The 27,201-nt window shown below is 43.4% G+C and overlaps 1 protein-coding gene across 5 annotated transcripts in view; it reads left to right on the top strand.

Moving 5' to 3' along the window:
• The first annotated feature begins 31 nt into the window (after positions 1 to 31).
• Positions 32 to 27,201, top strand: part of LOC135176252 (protein FAM13A-like) — a 93,110-nt gene continuing 65,940 nt past the window's right edge. For all 5 annotated transcript variants that reach the window (XR_010302581.1, XM_064145152.1, XM_064145153.1 and 2 more), the window contains exons 1-6: positions 32 to 1,555; positions 1,668 to 3,078; positions 10,858 to 11,032; positions 11,223 to 11,432; positions 13,661 to 13,844; positions 22,164 to 22,299. Coding sequence is in view for 4 of the 5 variants with exons in the window: in XM_064145152.1 (XP_064001222.1) it covers positions 3,040 to 3,078; positions 10,858 to 11,032; positions 11,223 to 11,432; positions 13,661 to 13,844; positions 22,164 to 22,299 (744 nt within the window). In the remaining variant the exon portion in view is untranslated. The remainder of the gene's footprint in view (positions 1,556 to 1,667; positions 3,079 to 10,857; positions 11,033 to 11,222; positions 11,433 to 13,660; positions 13,845 to 22,163; positions 22,300 to 27,201) is intronic.

Genomic DNA, 27,201 nt, shown 5'->3' with positions numbered 1-27,201 from the left:
TGGATGAGACATTGAGCAGCCTCCCTCCATGGCAGGGAGATGAGAGTAAATGATCTCTAAGGTCCTTTCCAACTTAAGCCATTCTGTGATTCTAGCAAATGTTCCCAGCTGCCTTTGGCTCCAGCCTCAATTTTACTTGGTAACAGTTAAACTTGCAAAAACATTTTCTCTTTACTTCGTATTAGTTGGCTTTTTTTACCCCATTTTTTGCAGGCTGAAAATGATCTGCCTAAACTCTCCTCATTTGCTGCTGTCACAGGTCATGTTGAAAAGCAAACATGTTCTCAGTGATTAACTGCAACGTCTGGTGGGTGTTGCTGAGTAACAAGTTGAATACTTACCCCCTTGTCTTGTAAAAGGCCAACGATCTGACCAAGTCTGTATTTACAAATCATATCTAAATCAATTTTGGGGTTTTTTTTGCTGGTTATAACTTTAACATTTGATCTATTGCATGCATATCAAGTTGCATTAAGTCATGCTGTCTTCTGGTGGAATCGAATTACTTTGCTATTTAATTAAAATGTCCCTGGATTGGAGCGGCTCTTTCCCTGCTTTCCATTGCTTCAGGGACCATCTGTAAAACAGGATAACTGAAATTATCTGTGGCATGTCTTGAATTACAACAAATCCTGCTTAGGAGGTTATGTAAGAGTTCATAAAAGTGCTTCAATTAATTGATATTTGCTTCAGGGTTATGTGGAGGTGCTGTCAGAGAGTTAAGGGTCAACAAACTTATGAGACTGGATTTGATCATCTCCTATCACCCCAGCTACCACTTGTATATATAAATTAAGCAGTCACTGTTTGGGGGTGTGGATGACCATTTTGGCTACCAGAAAGGTTTCTCTGGAAGGTAGCACAACACTTACCTTGATGCTTCAGAAATAGGAGATGAATTTACATGTAACGGATGGAATTACTAAAAAACAAAGTTTTGGCACTTGACCTGGAACTGGAAAGATGGATGGAGCTGTTGCTGCCATCTCAGGTTCTCTGGAGGGAAGATCTTCCTTTTGAGAGTCTTCCAGCTTTTTTGAGCTTTCTCTTACTTTTTTCTTGTGAAGGCTGCAGAAGGCAGAGCTAATTGAACATAATAGAGAGGAGCAGCTCATTTGAAACAACGTTGAATGGGTAATGACCAAAGGTATTGAAATTCTAGGCCATTAAAAACCTGCCTCTGTCTGCCTTTTACACGAGTTAGGGTGGTCCCTGCAGTGCAAGAGGATTCTGAAGCTGCACTTACCATAGTCCTCCTTTTTTTTTTGTTTTTATCCCCAACTCAGGTACTGTGTAAGCTGGAGGCACGGACTAATCATATTTTACTCCTTTTCAGCTCTTCAAAGGTTTCTGCAGAGGTAATATTGTGTTAAACCTATATTATTTATGCAAAATGGCAGCATGTGGTGCCAGAGATAATTGTTTCAGCTGCAGACTTATAGGCCTTCTAGAGCTGAAGCTGGAAGCTAAGCTTCTCATCAGCTGTGGGAAGCTGTTAGAAACCAGAAACCAGCTTGTGGATGGAGCCTCATGGGACATCTTGTCTTCCTAGCAGGTCTGCAGAAACTAGCCTGGTACTTGTAGCTTTTGCTAAAACTGGTCCAACAATTCAAATTTCCTTTGAAAATGACAAATATTTTTTTGTTTCTTTATGTTTTGCTTTTCAGTTTCCTGTTCCTTGGAGAAATAAACCTGAGTTGAGCCAAACAAAGAAAATTCTCCTTAGATACTACTTCCTGATTGCATATCAATGTCTGTTCAGTAATTGCCAGTCAATCAACTGAGTCATGTTGCTTAACTATTGCCATAGTGCCTCAGCAGAAAATCCAGGTGCCCTGAATCACGTGAGAAAATTCCTGCAGGAAAGGCCAAAGATGTTTTGAGTCAGTCTGTACTCTAGTGCAATTCCAGTGCTAACAACACTAAGTTCTAGCGGTGTAGCCTGCTTTGAAGAGGAGAAGATGCTGTTGAAGAGATGCAAACAAAGGATTTTTTCTGATATTTCTCCTTCAGACTGCAGAAAGTGAGATTAACTAACTGCCAGCAAATGCAAAGGAAATCTGCATGGGAAGAAAAAAACCAATTCTTCTTACAAATACAAGTTTCTCATTATTTTGTGTGTGCAAACTGCATCAAGAAGCAGATTGAATATTTGCCTTTCTGGCAGGGAGGATAGTTTTTCTTCCCCTAATGTATCTCTTGGTGTGTAGGCAATGCTAGCTGTACTGTATAATACACTGGCCTATTAGCTCAAATAAAGAACAGCAGTCATACTGTCTTATTTGCAGAACAGCTCTTATGCCCCTAGCTAGTTTTACCAGTCAGAGCCTTTACTGGGTGCAATTACACCTCCAGTTACTTAGGATCTGTTTTTAACTCTCAAATTTACTCTGTGTGTCAGTATGGAATTTGCTTTCACTCAGTGCCCTGAATAGAGAGTTCACTTGACAGCCTTATTAATTTCACAGTATAGACTGAAATGGGTTTTAAATAATTTGTGAGAACTGAAAAAGAGCTTTTATTTCTTCACTCTAATAATTGTCAGCCCACAACTATTTTTGCTGGTTTTCTCTTTAGCAGCAGCTGCAAGATAATGTCTTTAGATAAAGAAGCAATGCTGAATTTTGAATGCTGACTTGTTTTCCCTGGAAAAAAAACCATCAAGACAATTAAGAGTGTTTGGGTACCAGGTGGAGATTAGAGAAAGAAAATGAAATTCAAACCAGGAAGCTAAGAAAGGCAGGCTCCAATTCACCCTTCATGACATTTCATTCCAAGAGAAGTGTATTGGCAGTTATTGATCTCTCACTTGCTAGTCACTTTCAGTTCTGCAAAACTGCCAAGGCTTTTCCAAAGCCTTCAAAAGAAAAAATGATGCTAGGGAGTTTAACAAGCTGGAGGGGAAAAAAAATTAAAAAGCAGTCTGAACATGCACTTCCCACTGTTTCACTGGGCAGTTCTCCACATGCCTGTAATTCAGCTGCCTGGAAATAGGCTCTGCTGAGCCACCACAGGACACCAACACTTCCCTTGCCAGAGATGGGTGCAGATAGAGGGAAGCAACTCCAAGCTTGCCAGGTAGGTTAATATACTGCTACGTCTACAGTAACAGAGCCTTGCCATGACTCAGGAGATACTTGCTCAGGCATAGCACCAGACTCATGTGTGCGGGGCCAGTAGAGAAGAAGGCATTTCCCTTGGTCTGCCTGGCGCTGACCGTGAAGGCACGCCCAGCTTTGCCCCAGGGCATCCATATCCCGAGGAAACCACCTGATCAGCTGAGAGCAGAAATAGAACTAAGTTAGAGAGGGCACTGCAGGCAGCTGACAGGAGCTTGGCCAGCTGGAAGGGTCGTGGCCTGCACACTCTCTCCATAAACACAGTGAAAAGCAATGCATGTAGCAGCAGGGGAGAGCTGTGTTCTTGTCAGGACAACATCTTTTCCATTCTGATAATTTAGTTTGGTGAGTAGACGTAGTCAGCAGTCAAAATGGTACATGGTCTATGAGTCTAACTTGTTAGAAACGAAGATGTAGGAAGAAATATATATATATATATATATATATATATATATACAGTAGCAATTAAAATAGGAATAATTTTTTTCATGCCTTGTTTCTTGACAAAATGATTGCCTAATACTAGATGTATTTTTTTTTCTCTGTATTCTTGGCTTCTTTGTGGCTCATATTTCCATTTTTCCTTTCATTTGAAATTCACTGTTAGCTTTTCTACCAGCACCATATACTTTAAAGTGTGCAACTTGGCAGAACTCAAATTTCAGATTCAAGTGGCTCACGATGAATTAGAATGAAATACACAAATGCTGCATATCTAGGGTGGCAATAAAAACCTGCTTTGAAAGCCAGTAGCACAGGTTCATCTGATGGAATCTGTGCTTGAATGTTTCTTGTGGTAATTCAGAGATGCTTTTATGCACTTAAGGATTGCATGCAAGGGTTGTCATGACTGGAATGATGCAACTGATGCATCACCGTGCATTTAGCAAATGCCTGTGCTGTTCCCAAAAGATTACATAGAGAAAAGAAAAAATACATTCCCGAGTGGGACAGTTTTGAGCATTTTGAGCTAAAGAATAGACAATAGACTTTCTCTCTTTTCCTTCTGTTCAGCCAAATCACTGTTTCTGTGTGTGTGTTTGGGTTTCTAGTCCTACTTGCTGAAGCTGTCAGCTCCGAAGTGTAAGAAGCCAGCAAACACTTGGTGTGAGGTTGTGAGCTTCTCGTGGTGTTTCATCTGATTTTTAAACAGTGATGGAAATTTCAAAGTCAGAGCAACAGCATTCCTACTTAGACCTGTGACTTGTCTCTGAGCTCCCTGCTCAAAACAAATGGTGTTTATCCAAACAGTTCTGAACAGTGTTTTGGAGTCCTATATCTTCTGCTACAACATCGGCTTCTTACACACTCTCGACTTACTGTGCCTTCTCCTCCCTCCTTCCACAGCGCAGGTCAGGCCCTTATTACCACACACTGTTCTCAGACCCAAGCTCTGGGCTGGGCAAGAGGCAGCCTACTATAGCAAGGGTCTGGGAGGCAGCTGGCTGGGGCATATGTGCTGATTTGCTTGTTGATGAGCTGCAAAAAAGCAACACCATTAGCTATGAGGTCCTGTGGGATGCTACCCTGTGACCTTCTTTTCCACCAAGATGTCATTTAACTTGATATATAGGAAGAAAAGGCTTTTAAAGCAGCTGAAATGACCTAGGCAGTGATGATGTGACCTTGTAATGGTCAATGTTCTGGAGAGAGCAGTCAGTGCGTAACCTCCTGTAGTGACAGCATAATTTAGAAACTCCAGCAGAGCAATTGCAGAGGGTCTGCTGTGTTTTCTGCAGATGAGACAAATTTAGAGATGTTTTCATGAGCTGATTAATTTGTATTTATGATGTTCTCTGACCTCTCACACTGAAAGAGTTTTTCTTCTCTGCAGTTATCTGCTTGAAAACATGAGAAAATAAGCTAAATACACGAAGGCACCAACACAATTAAAATCAAAACGAAGGCATCACAGAGACAGGTTCAGGATAACATTAGATACCAGAAAACAAGCAATGTGACTGAAACAGCATTTGTGGTGGACAATGCTTCAGTGCTTCAAATGAAAACATACAGTACTGATTTTTCAATCAGCATTGTATGCCTGCACGTCCTTGAAAACTTGCTTTGAAAGTTGTTACTGGATAATGATGATTGTGTCATGGAGGCTACAGTTGGGATCATTGAGGCTGCTTTCCCCAGTGCTTATTTCTAATCCAGAGCCACCACAGCCTCCCCAGTTGGATCTGGGCCATGAAAGGAAAAGCAGCAACACAAACCATCCCCACCATGGCCTCCCTGCGGGGCACACGCTCTGGCTGCTTGGGTTTTGCCCACCAAGAAGGGCTTTTTTATTTGGCTGGATGCTTGGAGACTCGTGAAGTCAAGACACGGATCGCTAGGTTAGCAGAACAAGCTGCTTGCAGCTTTGAGGGAAAGCTGAAATGAACCATGATGCCTCATTAATTGTTTTTCTTGCCGCTTTGTTTTGCACTGCCGCTGACAGTGGATTTACCTCTGCCCTCTCCCACTGAGATCCTGTCGTTCCGAATGCTTCTGTAAAACCCCTTGTTTTCCAGGGAAGAAAACTAAACTCTGTCTGTTTTCCTTTCATGTTTTTTTTCCTCTATTATTTAGGGACATCAGCAATGCTCAGAAGGAGAGTTTTCAGTAGCTGGAGGCCATGACCCTGTTGAAGAGTACAAAAGCAGCTGCATGTGGCTCCCCCAGCCCCTTGTGCTGCCCAGGCCAGGGCACTGCTTTTCCTCACAAGCCTTCCCTTGGGCAGAAGCGTGTTGGGAAAGCCAACATTTTGCCTTTAATTTAGACATGGTCCTTGAAGGCAGGGTGGCTGCTCATACCACACATCTTACTCACACAGCTGCAGTCCTGCAGGGGCTGACTTTGATCCAGACGTTGTGAAGGGTTTGAATTGCAGCTACACAGTGTGAGCGGTTTTATGCTTAATTTGTGCTGCCTGCGGCCGCCTGCTCCCTGTGACAACAAAGCATCCCTCCGAACGTGCATTGCTTCGTAGGAAGGGAAGGGTCTGTCCGGGGGCTCCTTGCTGCGTTTGAAGCCAGGCTTGCAAGACCACCTCTCTGGCAAGCCTCGTGTGCCCTCTAGCTGCTGCTGGCTTGCTGAGGAACCGAAACGTCTCCATCGTCTCGAAGCCTTGCAGAATTTTGCAGGCAGGGCTTGAAAACAAACTCTTCAGTAACTGCACTTAGAGGAGCGGTGGAGAGCAAAGGGCTGACGACAGTGGCTGCTGCCATGTTTGCCCTGTGATGGTCTAACAGAAAAAAGCAAAACCCATGCTTGCTGCTTAGGGGATTTGTGGCTTTAAAAGGTGTGGGGGGGGAAGTTGTTCCCAGAGAGAGCGACTGGCATCGGAATGGGCTGCCCAGGGAGTCACTGTCCCTGGAGGTGTTGAAGCAAAGCCTGGCTGAGGCACTCGGTGCCATGGGCTGGTTGACTGGCTAGGGCTGGGTGCTAGGTTGGCCTGGATGAGCTTGGAGGTCTCTTTGAGCCTGGCTGATTCTGTGACTCTATTAGGTGAGCCCATGGGCTTGCTTTGCCCGAATTTGGGGAAAGCAGAGGCCTTGCAGGAGGCAGGCCCAAGCTGAGTGTGTGTGCCTTGTTTGCCACAGGAGAGAAGCCTGCCTGGGCAAGCCAGGACATGTGTGAGCCTGTTTCTGGCCCAGCAGGCCTGCCATGGTGGACGGGAAAGCACTGCTCATGGTGGCTGGAGTGTGGTGGCGGAGTGGAGTATTTAAATTCAGCAAAAAGTGGATGTTGCACACCAGAATGCCCACTGTATCTTCTCAGACACCAGCACTGGGTTCCGTGCCGTGGTGACAGAGGCCAGTCGCACCATGTGGCATGGGGGGACGAGCACATTTCTTTCTCTCTCTCTCTCTCTTTTGATCTGTGACTTATATGAAGCAGTACTGGGGGACAGCAGCCTCAGCCTCGCCGCTGTCTGTGGACCCAAAAGCTTTCAATTGTTCTGCCTTTAAATACAATCAGCTGTGAAGTGGCTAATGTAGGGTGGCAGTGCTGGAAAGATCCGGGCGTGGGCAGGGCCTCTTAAGCAGCTGCAGCTGTGGTGATGGACACAGGTGAGCCACGGCTGCGGCGATGGGGCCAGGCTGCTCGTGCCTGCAGCCATGAGGCGGCTGCTGGGCAGGCACCAGAGGGTAGCCATGAGGGGTAATGGACACAGGTGGGTCACGGCTGCGGCGGTGGGGCCAGGCTGCTCGTGCCTGCAGCCATGAGGCGGCTGCTGGGCAGGCACCAGAGGGTAGCCATGAGGGGTAATGGACACAGGTGGGCCACGGCTGCGGCGGTGGGGCCAGGCTGCTCGTGCCTGCAGCCATGAGGCGGCTGCTGGGCAGGCACCAGAGGGTAGCCATGAGGGGTAATGGACACAGGTGGGCCACGGCTGCAGCGATGGGGCCAGGCTGCTCGTGCCTGCAGCCATGAGGCGGCTGCTGGGCAGGCACCAGAGGGTAGCCATGAGGGGTAATGGACACAGGTGGGCCACGGCTGCGGCGGTGGGGCCAGGCTGCTCGTGCCTGCAGCCATGAGGCGGCTGCTGGGCAGGCACCAGAGGGTAGCCGTGAGGGGTAATGGACACAGGTGGGCCACGGCTGCAGCGATGAGGAGGCTGCTGGGCAGGCACCAGAGGGTAGCCATGAGGCAAGAGGGGTGAGGAGGACTGTCCCTTCTTTTGCTGTCTTCAGAGAGGCTGGGCTGCTGGAAAAGGTGGCATCTGCCTCTAGCTCAGTCTATGAGCAGAACAGGTGAGTGGGCCATAGGGAGTGGTGGTGGTGGTGGTGAGAAGGGGGGTGGGATTTGCGTGTCACTGGTCAAAAGGGGCTTGTGGAGGAGCCAGCCGTTTTGTGTGAGTGACCCACGCACTGTGGAGAAAGGGAGCAAATGCCCACCGAGGCAGCTAACTGAGCCAGCCCCTTCGGGTGCACGGCAGGATAAGTGCACGGCTTTCGGAAGGCTGGATAGCACAGACGTGGAGCCAGCAGAGGGGTGGGGGGGTGGGGGTGTTTAGACAGGAACCATGTCCTGGCTGTAGCTGGGTGGGATAAATGCACGGCTTTCTGAAGGCTGGATAGCACAGACGTGGAGCCAGCAGAGGGGGATTTTTGTTTAGACAGGAACCATGTCCTGGCTGCAGCTGGGTGGGGTTGGTATGCCCCAGTGTGAAAAGCAAGGCTGTGACCTCTGTGAGATCTCTGCTTGTGCCAGGTGGGTAGGAAATGCTGAAATTGTGGCGTAAGAAAGCTTGAAACCATAACATTTCCAGACCTCATTGTGGGATCTTGTGAGCAGGTAAGTGGGCTATAAACTGGCACTATTTTTAAGGTGATACTCCCATTGCTAAGGAAGAAGAAATCATGTCTGCCATCTATGCTGACCCAGCAGCCCAGCATGTTGAAAGAACCAATCATGTGTTTCTAGTCTCTGCCTAAGGGGTCTGACTCAGTGCCTGTATTCTATTTTCTTGCCCTGTGCATTTTGGTTTTGTTTTGTATGTGCCTACCGAATTTGTGTTACGACTCATCCACAACTGCAATGCAACTTGCTTCATTGTGGCTTAGTTCCTAGGAGAGGCTTTGTATCCGACAGAATTGCAACAGAAGAAGTTTGGCTTAATGGCATCTACATCTTTCCATGTTTCAAAGGCTGGATTGATTCTTGTTTGTATGTTTACCAGTATGATTGTGCAGGTGTCACATAAATGTGTGTTATGTAAATGTGTACGCTGCAGACCATCTCAAAATATTGTACTTAATGCTGCTAGCTGGCAGAACAGAGAGCAGGCACTATAAATACCTGCAAACCTGCTTTGAGAAAGCCCACTCAAAATTAAATGTCAAGCACACGACCAGCACGTTCAGGAAGCTGTGCCACTGTGTGTGTTAGGTGCCATGGAAACATCTCCTAATGGTAACACATCCGTCAGCTTGTGCAGTGTGCCTCCGGAGGCAAGTGTTGGCTACAAGGAATCCACTTCTACTAGCAGTTATTTTCTACCTTCCACAAAATCTGCAGTGAAACTACTGATTAAGATGATGCCTAGCAATTATTCTACTATAAGTTAATTACAGAGGAGCAGCCCAATTAGCTTTGGCTGGACTGCAAGGAGTTGTGAGAGGAAGAAAGGTGATGGTGTCTTCTGAGCAGCACAGCTGACACTGCTCCATGCTACTATGGGAGCAAGTGCCTCCCTTTCAGTTTGTGTAAGTGAACTTATATCTGGCTTCTTGAATCCTTCCTTACATTCCTCTTTCGGAGAAGGCTGTGTTTCTTCCCTCAACCCAGCTGCTGCATCTGAAAAGGGAAAGAGGAGCTGTTTAGTAATAGATCCTAGATAATTTACAGGCTTTTTTTAACACTTTGTAACTTATATGTAAAAATGCTGTAAAGTACATTTGGCATTGATTCCTTTTTGGTCATTATTAGTGCTTTAGCATTAACATGTTATTTCAAGCTTGCTTAGGTACTGAGGGAGCAAAATGGGGTCTAGGTGTTTGAGTTCATGTTTGTATTCACCATGGCAGCATGGCTGGACACAGCCTCCTTGAGCCCCAGCTTCGCTGAAGGCATGCACTTTCTGAGCTGAAAACCAGCATTTTGGTAGCATTTCTGCTACGAATCTATAGAAACTTTTCCCTCTTTCCTTCTGAAAACATAGTGATAAAAATATTTAAGAAGCAGATGGGTTTAGAATGTACTGGGGTAATGATACAGAAAATTACAGTCTTCCTTTAAAATTAAACTCAGATGCTATTTAAATATCCCTGTTGCAGAATAAGTCCTTAGGTAAGTTAGGGTGTTCCTGTTTGGACTTCTGTGTCATGGAGGGGAGCCCTCTCTTTTGTGACTGCGAGCGTAGGCTGCCTGGAAGGGCAGAGCAGGGCACAGTGTGTAACATCACCTGCTCATGATACAAGGCAGGGGGTAGAAGAGGGGGAAGGAGGTTAAGGGAGCAAGGGCTGCACCTGGCTGGCAGCATTTCCCCCTCACTTAATCACCTCTCAGGTGCCACATGCTGGGCTGAGGGACTGCCGGAACCAAACAGAAGTGTCTGGAAGAGGCTGCTCCCACCCGGGGGCAACGCCTGCCTCAGCTCTGCTGCTGGCACCTAGACGTGGGTGGGCAGTGCAAGTGGCCATGTACTTTTGAGACCATGTACTGGCAGCCTCTCCGTCCTGACAGGATGAAAAAACAGCTCTCGGGTGCAGGCTCTTCTGTAACTTCTTATACAGGTCTTTCCATCGGGTTTGGGAGAAAGATATTTGCAGTAACTGAGCAAGCAGACTCCAGACTTGTGCCATGGCTGCTGCTTAAATTCCTCCCGTGGCTCCTCCATGAATCTTGCTTTTGTAGTCTTTGTGAATTGGGTAGAAATTAATCATTTTCAAGGAGCTAGAAGGCTATGCACCTGCATTTGTTCTGCCTTTTTCCAGATGATTTGGGATCATCCTGAGGAAGGGTTTTAACAGCTTCTCCCTGTCCTAAACAGGGCATCTGCCTGGAGCCTGAGCCCCATTTTCTCTGAATGGAAGTGTGAATGAGTTTTATCACTATTTTCTCCATCACAGGTCTTGTTTCTGCTCTGCAGAAGGAGATCTATTAGTATTTTAAGAACACGCAGAATTAAAATTTGCGCTAAGACACTATGATGGGGGAAATAATTTTACCTAAGATGTAGGCCCTTGGATCTTGAAATGATACAAGAGTCTCTGTTTACCACTCGCCTGGTTTTATTCTCCAGCAATCCCTATCTTCTATTCAAGTCAAGCACACAACAAGTAAAGTCTCACCAGATCCACAGTTCAGCAAAGGAAGAAGCATATTTGGTGTTCCTCTGGAAACCCTCCTGCAGGATGCAACACAGTGTGAAGTTCCTTTTCTTGTGGCACAGATGGTGGAGTACCTAGAAGTATTTGGTGAGTTTGTGTTTTGTCTGATCTCTGAAAACTGTTGTTTAATCTTTACTTTGAAGCTGTAATTGCTGAAAAGTCTATTTTTACAATTACTGTGCCTTCTTAGAGGAGCTCTTGCTTTTTGAGAATGTTGTTCTCATCACACAAGTATGGTAATGCAACCACTGCTTACTCTTTCCTATTTCTTAAACAGGTCTGGAGCGTGTGGGTATATTTCGAATCAGTGGCTCAGTAAATAAAATCAAGGAATTGAAACAGAAATGCAGTCAAGGAGAAAAAGTAGACCTTATTAATGATGGAGATGTTGATTCTGTGGCCAGTCTTCTGAAACTCTTTTTGAAGGAATTGCCAGTGGCTGTTTTCCCAGACAACATCTGTTCTGGCTTGCTAAAAACTTACCAAGGTACAGAAAAGGCACTTTCCAAGCTTCTGTCTTTTTTTCTTTGACAGTGCCAGATAATGTGTTCATTGTACTTTCCTATAAACAAGGATTTAAGTTTCCTTAACCTGATATTGATGCTTAATTGCTTTTGGTGGACTGCTATTCCATTAACTTGCCTATAATATTTTCTTTTTAATCCATTAAAGCTTTTGTACTCTCCAACATTCTGTGGTAACACATTTTTCAATCCTCTGGGGTTTTTTTTTGAGAAAGTTCCTCTTCTCCAAGCCTTCTTTTTAAATCAGATATCTTACTTATGACTTATTGTTGAGATAATACCTTTATTTTCACCTTGAATACTGCATCCAGTCCTTGTGCCCCCATCATAAGAAGGATACAGAGCTGTTGAAGTGAGTCCAGAGGAAGGCCACAAAGATGATTCAAGGGCTAGACCATGTTCTCTTCTAGGAGGGTAGGGTGAGTGACCTACAGTTGTTCAGTCTAGAGAGACTCCCTGGAGACCTTAGAGCTGCCTTCTGATACCTAAAAGGATCCTACAGGAAGGCTGGAGAGGGACTTTACATAAGGGTGTCTAGCAATAGGGCAAGGGGGAATGGTTTGAAGCTAAGGGAGAGTAGGTTTAGAGTGCATCTGAGGAAGAAGTTCTTCAGTCTGAGGGTAGTGGGACTCTGGAATAGGTTGCCGAGGGAGGCTGTGCATGCCCCCTCCCTGGGGGTGTTTAAGGCCAGTTTGGATGAGACCTTGAGCAGCTGAGTCTAGTTTAGAGGCATCTGTGCTCAGTGCAGGGGGTTTGGAGTGGATGAACTCTTAAGGCCCCTTCCAACCTAAGCCATTCTGTGCTTTTAATCAAATCATCATCATGATGTTGCTTGTGCCTCTATATAGCTGCTGCCTCACTTTTCCTTTTTTGAGCTACATCTGTTTAACCTTCCCTAGTACAGGAGTCTTTCTGTACATGTCTTCTGCTACTTAGTACTTTTAACTAGTTTTCTTGTAGTATTGGATGGCAGCATGTAGAGCAGCAAGAAACGTGCAAGATGAGTGCCCACAGCAATATACTGTTTGGTTCCCTGTTGTCTGTCATGGCAGAGCAGATGTGTACAGAAATGTACTGGGTGATTTTCAGTGATAACTAATTCAGGTGTTTGCATATAAATAAGTGGGTTTTGTGGGTTAGGTTGCATGTCGTTTTGTTCTCGCTTCATCTCCTAATTACCAAGTCATGTGCAAGCTTAGCAAACAAACCAAGTGGAAAAAAAACCCAAAACAAACAGAATAAAAAAAGAGAAAGGAGCCACTTTAACCAACTATAGAAGTCTCTACTGAAAGATAAACAGGTTTTGTTTTGCAAGCACTTTGTTCTGACTACCCTGAGAGTCTTGCTGTTCTTTGAAAAATATTAAGATAAATAATATTTTGGCCCACTCCATCCTCTTTCCCATAGCTGATAAATAGATTAAACTTGGCCTTTATGAAATGTATATTTAAGGACTAAAATTGCTCTTTAGGGCATGTCTTGCTGCTCACGTTGTCAAAGCTATGCATATGCATCCTGGTGATCTATGGCAAGTGTGAGCAGCAGCTGCCTGTTATTGAGCAGTACTGTCATCTTGGCTCTAATAACCAAGAGACTTTATCATACTGATTCTGAACTGCTGATCAAACACAGTTATTTGTGAAGCCAGTTTGGATTTCTAAGCATCTCTCGTGTAACTACAGTTGCATATTCATAGACCAAAAATGTTTTGAGACTGAGAGCCACCAATTAGTCAGGAAATGAAGATGATGTGGGGCTGAAAGGGTACAATTTCTTAGTCCTCTTAATGAGAATCATACAGCATACGTAAAATCTCTGAGGAGAGTCATGGTTGACAATCATCTTTAAAGGCAGCTTTAAGATTTTAGGTACATGACTACTGCCTGCAGTTCCAGTGAAAACCAGCAAGTGCTAGAAGATTCTGTCACAACATGAATAGCAGAAACAGTGTCTATAAGACTCATATAGCTGAAAATTCATGGTACTTAAATATTAACATGTGAAAATTGTTGTAAAATTTTAGGGTACAAACTTTTTTTGTTTAGAAAATACAGTTATTTACTGTATTACATATGAAACCTCACTCTCCCTCAGATATATAATAATGTAATAATCAGATATATAATAATGAAATTCTGCTGTAATTATTAGGAATATATATGTCATCACTCTTTTTTTTCTCTTCCACCAGAACACAAAATCCACACAAGAGAACGCATACAGAACATTAGACAATTGCTTAGTTGCCTGCCCAGAGCCCATCAAAATCTTCTTCAGTTTCTGTCTGCTTTCCTGTTAAAGGTAGCAGCATACAGCACAGTGAATTTCATGACTCTGGAAAACCTAGCCACTGTGTTCGGACCTGTGCTTTTCAAGTGAGTATTTAGGAACTATCATACTTTGCAGTGAGGCTTTCTCATGTTAACTGTCTGTCTAATGGTAAGTGAAGCATTTAGAAAGCTAAATGTTTAAAATATTATGGGCAGATGTGACAAATTATGAGCTGGCTGCTGACAACCTTCATCCTGTTAGTCACTGACTGTGCAGGTCTAGCCTTAAGTAAGCAACCATTCTGAAGAGAAGAGGCATGAGGGATGGAGAGCTGTTTAATGAACTGCAGCTCTCTTCTTAGCCAAGTGAAGTGCTGGCTGTGGAGGCTACTTAGTCGTTAGCCTTGATTTTGAAAAGCTAAGACTGATTTTGACCCTATAATAGCGTGTCATATCAGAGAAAGGAATCTTCTATCAAGAAAGAGAATTAAATAATTTTGCACTTGATAGTCTAATCCAAGCAGAGGCCAGCTGAGCTTGCAAGCAGTGAGTGCTTCACTGAAGCTAGAGAAGGTATGTTTGGGATGGTAGCAATCAGATGCAGAACTGAATGCAGAAAAAGAAAGGTGGGAGGGCATATGTCATACAAGTGAAGGTGATGAGAGGGGAAAATCCTGGAGTGATCTGATAATGGAGGATTTTTCCAGTGAAGTTGAAACAATTCAGTTCTTTGTATAACCCTTCATGTTGACACTAGAGGATGTTAAAATGTTTATGCCTGTCTTACAGTTTGTAAACCTTTGTTTTAGTGGACTACAGCCATTCCATCTGTGAACTGTAATCCAATGGCACTTTGCAAACTGTGTATGTTAACAACTAGTATTTTCTATGCAGTAAAAAACCTCAAACTTGTTTTTCACTATCTTTTATGGCTAGCAAAGTAAGTTATTAAAAAGATACATCCAGCACAATTAGTACCAAGCATAATAGAAATCAATGACAGGCTTTGTTTTGGGCAACTACACTCAGACCTTGCTGCTATTTCCACAGCTCTTTATGTTTGTGTCTGTTTTTCTGTTCTGTGAACTTATCAGCAGATGTACCAGCAGGTGACATAAGTAAAGAGACTTTAGCAAAAGTATAGCTAGGAAGAAGAATCTAAGAACAAGTAGTGTGGTAGGAATTATGCCAGTCCTGGGAGAATAAGCTTCACCATGGAGGATATTCAGTGATTTGGAAAGAAAGCAGTTCTGCAATCAAACCCCAAGTTCCTTAATAGCTGCATATTAAAACTAGTAAATTATTGTAGACAGATGAAATAGACTTCCCAGTGTCTGGATCCCTTTTGTGGTGCCACTTATAAACAGGTAAAAGGCTGTTGCCAAAAGGCTTTCACCAAGAAAATCTATCCCTTGACTAACTCAGCAAGGACTCTGCTGGCTGCCATTCTTCTGCCATCAGGCTCCTTTTGCTATCACACAGGGCTTCTGTACATGCACACACATAGAATCAATAGAGTAGAATTAAGAATACTTTATTCCTTTGTCTACCTTCTCAAGTGGTCTGAACATGTGCCCACTGGTTTCTATATCTACACGTATGAACATAGTAGGCTCCCTTAGTGATTGATGAGGTGTTCCAGTTTTTCAGCATCCTTCTCTGTTCTGGAAGATGGTCCAGATACTTCTGAACAGGCCCCTCTCTCCAGCTTTGAAAACTCATTTAGTGCTAAACTTGTGGAAATAACCTGTCTGAGCAGCCTTGAAAACAGTCAGCATGGAGTTTTCCTGCCAGCAACTTGTCAAGAGAGCAGAGCTATCATAAATAGAAGTATATATGACCTATGACTATGGAAAATGGGAATTAATATTCACTCTGATCTCACCATCTCTCAGATACCAGTAGGTCTGGAGCTCATTTTTTGATGAAGTTATGTAAACTAGTGCTGTCCTTGGAGGTCTCAGGTTGTGCCGGGGGAAGTATAGGCTGGATGCTAGGATGAAGTTCTTCCCAGAGAGAGTGATTGGCATTGGAATGGGCTGCCCAGGGAGGTGGTGGAGTCACAATTGCTGGGGATGTTCAAGAAAAGACTGGGTAAGGCACTTAGTGCCATGGTCTAATTGACTGGCAAGGTCTGGGTGCTAGGTTGGACTGGATGATCTTGGAGGTCTCTTCCAATCTGGTTGATTCTATGATTTACCATCCAGGAGTATGAAAAATCACCTTTTGGGTAGTTGGGCAGATAGGAGAACCTTGCAACTGTCATTTTCTCTCAGTGAAAGTGCTGTATGCTCTTCCTGCTGAGTGACCTGAGGCCATTCAAAATAAACTGTTTGTATTGTCCTGTATGGCAGCAAAATTCAAGGTAGAGTACTGTGGCAAACCATGTCCACTGACACAGGGAACACAGCCATAAATATCCTTTATGCATTTAAGAGCAAGAATAAGTGTGATTAACTGCCATGTTATTTAGTAGCCAGAGTATAGATTGACTGGCAAGTGAGACATGTTGGATAGTACTTGTTATAGTTATTTGTCTGGAAGCTGATGATTGGGTGGGCAGAGGCCAATGGGATGAAATTTAACAAGGCCAAGGGCAGGGTTCTACACTTTGGCCACAACAACCCAAGCAGCATTACAGGCTGGGGACAGAGTGGCTGGAGAGAAGACAGGTAGAGAGGGACCTGAGGGTACAGGTAGATAGTAGCTGAAGATGAGGCAGCAGAGTGCCCAGGTGGCCAAGAGAGCCAATGACATCCTGGCCTGAATCAGGAACAGTGTGGCCAGTAGGACAAAGGAGATTCTTCTTCCCCTGTACTCAACACTGCTCAGGCCACACCTTGAGCACTGTGTCCAGTTCTGGGTTTCTCAATTCAAGACAAATGTTGAGATACTGGAATGTGTCCAGAGAAGGGCAACAAAGATAGTGAGAGGCTTGGAGCACAGCCCTGTGAGGAGAGGCTGAGGGAGCTGGGGTTGTTTAGCCTGGAGAAGAGGAGGCTCAGGGGTGACCTCATTGCTGTCTACAACTACCTGAAGGGAGGCTGTATCCAGGTGGGGGTTGGTCTCTTCTCCCACACAACCAGCAACAGATGAAGGGGACACAGTCTCAAGTTGTGCCAGGGGAGGTCTAGGCTGGATGTTAGGAGGAAGTTCTTGCCAGAGAGAGTGATTTGCCATTAGAATGAGCTGCCCAGGGAAGTAGTGGAGTTGCCATTCCTGGAGGTATTAGAGAGAAGACTGGATGAGGCACTTAGCCCTAGCCAATCAACTAGACCATGGCACTGTGTGGTAGGTTGGACTGGTTGATCCTGGAGGTCTCTTCCAACCTGGTTGATTCTATGATTACAGAAAAAACAACTCTACATCTAACCTGCAGAAATGTATACCTTATGCAATTATTGGAAATAACCTTCTGGATGTAATGTCAGCTCCACTTATGGCACTAATTCATTGCAGGTGTTAAAACAGTTTTACACATATTCTGGCAGTCTGTGGTTGTTTGTGCAATTACTAATTCTTTCTTTGACATTAAACCAGTAAATGAGGCTGTTTGTAAGCCTTTTTTTTGCTATACATTTTTGATCTATTTATATTTGAGTGTAAATTCTCCCTCTGATTAGTGCCTGTCTCAATCTGTTGACAGTTTTATTTGTGGAGACTTGCAATGCTTATAGTTTCACTGAAGTGTCTTTGTTGGAATATTTGATAGTCGAAACATAGAACAAACATGGACCTCAGGGACACAAAATTAGAATGTAAAACTTGCTGCTCATTATACCTTGCAAGCTTAAATTGCATATGCTTCACAATTAGTAACTGTAGTAATTGCAAGACAAAAATTACAAGGGTCACAGAAAATGATTATCATGAATTTTAAGTGCTAAGAAACTGGTACCACTGTTTATGTGGAAACTGAACGTTAAATAAGTCTCACCTCTGTTTTAATTTCTTGCAGCCTTTTAATGATGCTCATATTGAATATTTGACTAAAAGAATTTTTTTATTGGGAGAATTTTGTTCTTTCATCAATGTATGTTTCCTGTCCTTGTTGGGACTCAAAGTGGGAATAAGAAAGGAGGATCTATTTCAGAAAAAGTGTAACTGAGTAAAATGTTTCAATTTCACCATACTCTCCTTTGCAAAATAGCTGCTTCTGATTTATTTTGCTGACCTTCCTATTTCATGTCCATGAGACTGAGTTAAGCTGTCTTCACTGCTGTCACAGCTGCTCAACCAGCACCTTTCACATTGCTGCTTTTTCAGATTTTTTGACCCTTATCATCTGTTTCTTAACTTCTGAGAATTCAGCCTTAATATCTGCATGATAGACCTTTCATGTCCTCACCTCCTTGTAGGTAAATGAACCAAAAAAATAACCCATAGATCAGGTATCAGACTGGTTACCCCCAAAACAGATGTTGAGCTTTGCTCTACTACTATTGATTTTTCTGCTCATCCTCTGTTTATTTCTGTTGCCATTCATTTTTCTTCCTGTGACCTGTTTCATGTGCTGCTAGTTTTTGTAATTGCCAAGGGGAATGTGTTCACAGAATCATAGAATCAGGCAGGTTGGAAGAGACCTCCAAGATCATCCAGCCCAATCTATCACCCAGCCCTATCCAGTCAACTAGACCATGGCACTAAGTGCCTCAGCCAGGCTTTTCTTCAACACCTCCAGGGACAGTGCCTCCACCACCTCCCTGGGCAGGCCATTCCAATGCCAATCACTCTCGCTGGGAAGAACTTCCTCCTAACATCCAGCCTAGATCTCCCTTGGAACAACTTGAGACTGAGTCCCCTTGTTCTGTTGCTGGTTGCCTGGGAGAAGAGACCAACCCCCACCTGGCTACAGCCTCCCTTCAGGTAGACACAATGAGGTCCCCTCTGAGCCTCCTCTCCTCCAGGCTAAGAGTGTTGCATCTCTTCTAATCAGAGACTCAGCTGATGTCATTTAATTTCTAAGAGTACTTTTTTTTTGTGCCACAAATTGGTAAACAGATTTCTGCTGCTAACCTCAGTAAGTAATTCTTACATGAATGCACAAGGATTTTGGCTAACCAGCTGTTTGCTTCTGCACGCTTTGACTCATGCTTTCCGTACATTTGCAGCCAGCAGGGAACCTTGGCAAATCCCCCGAGCAAAGCCAGGGCAAGGGACTGTGTGGATTTTCCAACCTGTGCTTTGTGGCAAAGCAACTCTGAAAGGTTTAGACTGTAGTAGCTGATACCTAATGGATCACATTTTAGTTGTTTCTTATTTGTGATGTGCATTCTCCTGTGGTTGATGTGTACTCCAGATGATTACAGGGCCTTCTGTGGTGTAGTGGAAAACAATATATTTCAGTAGCTGTGCTCTTCCTAAGAGCATGTTTCTGGATTTAGCAGTGTGTGAATGTGATTCCTTTATTGTCAGCTTGATAAGATAGTTTCTACTAGCAACGGAAGTATCTGAAGAGGTAGGAAAATTAATTGAGAGTCATTGTGAAATATAGCTGCAGAGAAAACTAAAAATATGTTTTCTATATTTGCAATGCACAGCTGTTGCCAACTGTGAATATCTGTGGATGAGAAGACACTGATATTTGGAGTCAGCTGTAGGGTCACATCTCGAAGTACAGCTTGGGTTTGTTTTAGAATTAAATGAGAACTGGATGTCCAAAACATAGGCTGCTAGTAAGGGAAAGTGAGACCCAGTAAGTAGAGTGAGAGCTGTTGTGGAGGGCTCCTTGATGTTAAGCTGGTAGAGGTGGATTTGAGAATATATTTCTAAGTTAGAGAAAAAAGCTGAAAAATAGAGCAAAGGACTGAAAAGTTTGCTTTAGTTACGTTTGCTGTATGGCTTGTGAGTTGAGGGTGTGAACGTCTGGGTAAACAATGAGTAAGCTCTTAGGATTGTTGCATGCAGGAAAGGCTGTTGCTGGTCAACCAGGTTTTATAGCTTGCTTTTTGTGGAGCATCTGAGTCTGTCCTGAGGAGAGTAGGAATCCAAGAAGGAGAAATGTTAGCCAACACTAAAGAAAGAAGTGATGACACTGGTTTGTCATGCAAATCTGTCTGTGGTGTAGCTGGCTATAATTCTGATGAAACCATCTTCCTTCAAAAGGAGCATGAACACAAGTTATTACAGAAACAACAGGAAATTTACAACAGAAGAATGTGAATGAAAGCAGTTGGACTGGTCCCAGTATGTATATTTGTACTTGGAAATCACAAGTGAATAATGTGTGTACTGACTTGGCAAGCAGGACACTGATATGTGTATGTCACCACATTTGTCTCCAGAATGTATGAGTTTCTTGTTTAACGTTGTGCTGGGTGGAACTGAGTTGGTGCAATGTGATTGGAGAAGCTGGATTCAAGTGACAGCATTTATGTAAATGTTCTCCAAGCTTTGAAATGGTTCCCAGGGGGAATACAAAGTTCCTTCAAGGGATGACATTAGAATCTTCCATAAAGAATGCTTGGACTCAAACAGATTGATTCCAACTTACTCTTACCTGTGTGGAAACACAGAATGTTGGGGTTTGGAAGTGACCTCAAAATACTGTTGAGTGCAACTCCACTGCCAGAACAGTATCTAGAGCAGGTCACACAGGAATGCATCCAGGTGGGTTTTGAATGTCTGCAGAGAAGACTCCACAGCCTCTCTGGGCAGGCTTGGGCTCTGGCACTGGTCCGTGGGGTTGCTTTTTCCCAGATGCAAGACTTTACACTTGTTCATGTTGTATTTCATTCAGTATCTCCAAGGCCAACTCTGCAGCCTGTCCTGCACAGCCTTCAGGTGTGTCAGTCACTCCTCCCTGTTTTGTGTCATCAGCAAACTTGCTGACAGTGCACTCTGTGCCCTCATCCAGGTCACTGATGAACATACTGGGTAGTACTGGTCCCAGTACAACCTCCCGAGGGACTCCACTAGAGGCAGGCCTCCAACTAGACTCTGTCCCATTGACCACAGCTCTCTGACTTCTTTCTTGCAACTGGCTGACATCCACCTCACTACCCAATCATCCAAACCACAATTCCTCAGTAAGTTCAACTACTGTTTATGAAGAAAGAGATGGAAAGTGAGAGGAAAAAAAAACACCTTCAACCAAACTCCAAAATGTTAGTTTCCTGGGAACATCCAGAAACATCTATTGCATAATGTGCCTCATGTCTGTGAATTCATAAATTATTAGACTGAAGCAGTTTTTTAGCTATGTTCTTGGTTTTGGGGGCTTTTGTCAGGCAGTTTTGGTAATAAGATATCAAATTCTGCCTTCATAAACTAAGCTAGAGCAAAACGATGGGGGAAGGGGGAAGAAAGCATGTGTTGCTGGATGGCTTTTTGCTGTTCAAGTTCTATTGCTTATTCCTATGGTGCAGCAAAACACTGAGATAATCTGGTTAGCTTGTTGAGTACAAAATTCCTATTCATCCATTTACAGATAGGAAAATCATTGCCATAAGACCTATCTATAACTTCACATATTTTGCTAGTAACATTTGCTATCTCATGGGCACCAGGGGTGAGGTGTAGCTGAGGCTAAGAATTAGAAGTGTATAAATTGTCCATCTTTAAGGAGGAGAGCCAACATTTCTGGTATTGTCCTCACTAAACCAAAGGGACTGCTTTAGACCTGATGATAAACCATCTTTTAAGGAAAGCCCTCTGAGGAGAGGCTGAGGGAGCTGGGGTTGTTTAGCCTGGAGAGGAAGAGGCTCAGGGGTGACCTCATTGCTGTCTACAATTACCTGAAGGGAGGCTGTAGCCAGGTGGAGGTTGGTCTCTTCTCCCAGGCAACCAGCAACAGAACAAGGGGACACAGTCTCAAGTTGTTCCAAGGGAGATCTAGGCTGGATGTTAGGAGGAAGTTCTTGCCAGAGAGAGTGATTGGCATTGGAATGGGCTGCCCCGGGAGGTGGTAGAGTCACTTTCCCTGGAGGTGTTGAAGAAAAGTCTGGATGAGGCACTTAGTGCCATGGTCTAGTTGATTAGCTAGGGCTGGGTGGTAGGTTGGACTGGATGATCTTGGAAGTCTCTTCCAAGCTGGTTGATTCTGTGATTGATTCTATGACTCTTTTCTAGCCCCAGTGTCAGTGAATTATGGGAGAATTCCAGGGCTTTTGTTTTTGCTCTCTCCATCCTTGATTTTATGAGTATCATGTCTGAGTCACTGTCACATTCTAGCTATTTTCTTGTGATGCCTGAAAGAGTCATTGCTCTGTGAACCTTTGCAATAAAATGGGCCTGTCCTACTGTTGTGAAGCCCCCAAATGAGGCTGTTCCCTGGCCCAACAATTTCTTTTTGGAAATAAGGCCAAAGCTCCATCCAGTTACCCACCTGTCTGCTTCACTGAATTATTTGAGGTACAGGGGAGCTTCCTGTGTGAGTGATCATTATCTGAGAGCTCCTAAACTCTGTCCATCTCGTTTCCTTAGGATCCCTGTCAGTCCCTCGGCTTGTGAAGAACAAAAGCTTTACAATGGCCTCCTTCTCTATTTGCTTCAACATCACAATATGCTTTTTGTTGAGCTGAACTCTTCTTCCTCACACAGACAAGCAGATGGCATTCAGGTAAGACATTTAGATTAATTGATTCAATAAGTAATCAAAAAGTGCTTTGTTTGGTTGGAATCTACAAATGGAAATGTATTTGCACCTACATACTGTAATTAATGTCTATGCAATATGAATATTCATCATAAGCTTATGCTAGAGGGGAAACATGAGCATTTAAAATTCTGATCTTGAAAAAAAATGCAAGTGCAAAAGTAAAAGGTCAGGAATAAAGTCCCAAGTTGTTCCACTTTACATCTCTTAGTGCCAAGCTTTGTTAGATCAAAGCCACTGGATTTTTTCCTCAAGTGAAATGCTTTTTATTTTCTGTATATATTTGGCTTTACACTGGTGTTGCAGGAAAGCAAACCAGAAGGGTGAAACTTCTCTCACTTCTCCAGAGTTCACTTGTGTATGTTTCAGCCTCTTCTTGGACATATTCTTTCCTAATAACTTGTTAGTATTTTGCTTCCTTTTCTTGTCAAAAGCCTTCTGGTGGAAGAAACACGACTGACAAATGCTGGTTTAAGGACAGGGTCACTATAAGTCTCATTTTGAGTTTGTGATGTGATGTATCATTGCTTAACTTGTAATGGAGGTTTAGAAAAAGACGTAGGAAATGCAGCAAAACCTACTCTTTAATACTGCACCAGGCACTTGCCACATATCCTTGTGGTTCATGACTAAATTGCTATCAGTGTATCAGATCAGGTGAAGAGTTTTACGTTGCACATAATTGTAGATCATGCTGCTCATGTTCATGACTCCTTAATTTCCTCTACTCTCTCCATCTATGTCTGTTAAAGAAAACCAGCAGACTTTTAACACAAAGTTAGATTCAGTATTTAGAGCATATCTCACAAGTTATGAGACTGTAATGCTCCTTTGAACCTCTCTTAAATCCTGTACAGAGAACAGAATAGATTGATACAAAGATCTTTCTGAAATACTCCTGCTATGTTACAGGACACGACTCTAAATCTAAAACTGGGGTTGTTTCTCACAAAGACAGTTGGAGTCTATGCCTCCTGCTCCTCTTGCTCTCTGGGGAAGTCCTATGCCACTAGCACCTTTGAGAATTCCTGCAACCTCTACTCAAATGAGCATGCAAGAGCAAAGTATTAGCTATCCTATTTTATCTGCTTCTGCTTGCGTAATTTGAAGAAGCATCATCAGCTAGAGAGAATTGGGAGGGTATTAGAGAAGCCAGGAAGCCTGGCTTTCTGTTGCAGTGCTTTTGTCTTACCAGCAACTTCATTCCCTGTAATTCTGCAGAATGTCAGTCTGTCTAGGGTTGTGGTGATGTGGGAAAGAATTCTGCTGAAAAGATCTTTTCCCATTCTTCAATAAAACCTCAGACAGAGCATAGCCGTGAGGCACTCTCCTGCTCTGAGGTAAGCTTATGAAAGAAATCCCATTTGTGGGTGAGAGGGAGTTCAGTATTCTGTGGCTGATCTTGTTTTGTAATTTCTGGCAGGAAACCCAGCACATTCTATAGATACCCTTCATCTTTCATAATATAACAATAGCTCAAAGTTCACTACAGTGGAAACATCAAGGTTGAGTTTACAAACTAAACATATTAGAAGTGCATGATGTAGTTCCAGCAAAGCAAGCAAAAAGTGAAATGATAAACCTGGCTCACATCCCTTCTTGCTTCCTGGAAATGAAACTTGCTTTTATTGGCTGCTTCTCATGAAATAGCTTGAAGCATTGCATTCGGACTACTTAGTTCCTGTGATTTTGTTGTTGTTATTGTTGGGGGTGCCTTTCCCCTCACTTTGACATTATACATTAATGAATTGTGCTTTAACAAATTGAAACCATACCAGTCTGGCAGGCATGCCATTCAGCTGACACAGGCTTAACCTTCAGCTGTGGTGTTTGTAGGTTGAGATGGGCAAGACTGATTGTTCCTGAGAAGAGCTATTAGTATTTTAAGGTGCCAAAATGACAGTCTGGGAGAAGAGTTTTCACCTTTTTGAAAGGCATCTTTTGGAACTATTACCCTGGGCTGGAGAATAGACTATTCACAGCCCCCTGTTCCATCTAAAGATAGTGATTTAAAAGAAAGATTCAAGCTACTATGTATTTCAGCCTGTTCTTTTCCTGGCCATTGTATGTTGAGGTGTTTTTTTTTTTTGTTGTTGTTGTTGTTTGTTTTTTTTTTAATGTGTGTGGGTTTGTTTGTTTGGTGTTTTTTTTTTAAGTTGTTGTTAGGGTTGAGGGTGTTTTTGCTTATTAGTTTTGTTGGGGAGAGGGTTGTTTAGTTGATTTTTTGTTGTTTGCCTTCCCCCTTCCTCTCTCATTGGAATCCTGACAGCCTTGGGGGCTTTTGTTGGGTTGATTTTTTGTTCTTTTTATTTGGTTTGGGATTCTTAAAATTGTTTGTGGGTGTGTTTGGAGTTTTTCCACCTAGGAGTCTACTAGCATTTCAGGCTCTCCTATAACCTGTCCTGTCTTGCAAACTGTGCACTGGTGCTAAATTGATTTTCCTGATTGCTCTAAGTAATTCTTCAAAAAGAGATTAGATACTGTGGTGTTTGTGTTTACCTGAGGCCTCTCTTGACAGTTGTGTTTAACCTGAAGCACATGACTAGCTGTGTTGGAGGTGTGCAAGATTAGCTTACCTTTTATAACATGATTAAATTATGATCCAAACCTTGCTCATAGCAATTTGTCATGCTGTTTACCCTCATAATTTCTGAATTTAACCTTCTAGATAAAAGCTGACTATGGATTTTTTTCTGCATCTAGTCCAAGAGTGTTTTTTTTTTCATATCTCCTTTTTGTGCAGAAGTCATAGACAAATCCTTCCTGAATTTTGCATGCTACCTTTGCCTTGAAAAGAGAAACAGGACTTGGTGGCTGTGTTTGAGCCACTGTATAGGTCTCCACCAAAGCATGGGATTCATTAAAAGAAAAACCTACACCCTGAGGAAATGAGTCTCAAATCTTGTTTTCCTTTGTGATTTTATGCATGCTTCACTATGTATCAGCAAAGCTACAGGGTCTGTGTATTGGTTGGATACCATGCAGCTACTCCCCACACATGTGGAGTCGCATTACAAAGGGATTGCAATGATCTAAGGGGCAGGGGAACTGGACAGCATCCTGGACGTGCAGGTTGACCACAGACACTTCAGTGTGAATTTCTGAAACTGCAGTGTGGTTTGGAGTTGGTTGGAACAGTGCAACTAAATATTCCATGGAGAGTTTATCTACTCAAATTATGGTTGTGTTGGTCTTGATTACTTTCTTTTATTTAAGTTATTTGCTTAGCAATGATAATTTCTAGTTGGATTTAGATGTGAACGTAGCAAATCCTGTGTGTATCATGTGAACTGCCAGGAGATTTGTTAACGTGTCTGTAGGGATTGTTGTTACATTCTAGAAATACTTCTTCGTATTATTTCTCATTCCACACAAAAAAACCTATTTTCCCTAACCTTTGTAAACTTAGCAAAACATGGACTCATTAAACAATAAGTTTTCATTTTGTATTTGAGTACAAATCAGACTATTGGATAAAGAAATGTTATACATTAGGATCAAAGTACGACATAGATCTTCACAAAAAATATGGCTAATAGATTGTAATGATGCATTTTTTTCCCCTTCTGGATGAACAGTGCAGAATATTTTGCTGACTGTAAGCAAAGGAGAGGCTGAGGGAGCTGGGATTGTTTAGCCTGGAGAAGAGGAGGCTCAGGGGAGACCTTATTGCTGTCTACAACTACCTGAGGGGAGGTTGTAGCCAGGAGGAGGTTGCTCTCTTCTCTCAGGTGGCCAGCACCAGAATGAGAGGACACAGCCTCAGGCTGCACCAGGGGAAATTTAGGCTTGAGGTGAGGAGAAAGTTTTTCACTGAGAGAGTCATTGGCTACTGGAATGGGCTGCCCGGGGAGGTGGTGGAGTCGCCGTCCCTGGGGCTGTTCAAGGCAAGATTGGACGTGGCACTTGGTGCCATGGTCTAGCCTTGAGCTCTGTGGTAAAGGGTTGGACTTGATGATCTATGAGGTCTCTTCCAACCAACCTTGGTGATACTGTGATAAAGATCTGATTTAAAACTGTTGTTGTCTGGGCAAGCATGGCTTAAAACAGCCACAGTGGATGTGGCTGGAGTACTCATTGCTGCTTTTAGGTCTGCAGTGCTGGAGTCTTTCTGCCTGTTGGTGGAGAGCATAGCCCATGGAAAGAATGAGGTGCTTTTTCTGTCATCTGCAGCAGACTATCCTTTGTACCGGAGATCTGTGACTTGGAAACAAGTGTGCCTGGTGTCCTTTTTTAGCAAACTGCAGGCTGTGGTGAGCATGTCACTCATGCAACGTTGACTCCAGCATTGCTTGGGGCTTCTCCCCACTTGCTGTGTCAGTGCTCTAGGATGCTGCTGTAACACTAACCCTCCATGGCTCAATGGTGTTGCTGCTATCTGCTTTTCACCCTCTTCTCAATGTGTCAGCTTTTACAATTTTTAAAAATAGTATTATTTATCTGTGAAAGGCTGCACTAGGAGAAAATATTGTCAGGAGAGACATGAAGCACACAGTCGGCTGTGTTGTACTGTAACAAGCAGCCTGAGCACAGAAGAGGGAAGCAGGTCGAAGTGAAATCTCACTTGAGATTTTTCACCTCAGTCGATAGCATGACAAGGTTGTACACTGATCATTGTCTGCACTGAATAACTACATCAAATGTGTGAGGAGAGAAGGCCTTTCTAAAACTAGTTTTGATACAGGCCTTTCCTGTCTTGGAAAATAGATTTTTTTGGAAGCAGCATGCTGTAGAGAAACTGTACACAGAAACTGTACAGTCTGTAGAGACTCCTTGTTAGGGCGTAGAGACTCTTCAGCCCAGGAGTGCCTGTTTTCAGGTTTTCTGTGAACAGAGTGTACTAAAAGTTCCTGCCACACACAGTCA

Source organism: Pogoniulus pusillus, chromosome 6 (assembly GCF_015220805.1).
Source record: "Pogoniulus pusillus isolate bPogPus1 chromosome 6, bPogPus1.pri, whole genome shotgun sequence".
In the NCBI taxonomy this organism is placed as follows: Eukaryota; Metazoa; Chordata; class Aves; order Piciformes; family Lybiidae; genus Pogoniulus; species Pogoniulus pusillus.
The sequence above is the reverse complement of the archived record's forward strand: the minus strand, read 5'-3'. Positions and strand labels throughout refer to the sequence as shown.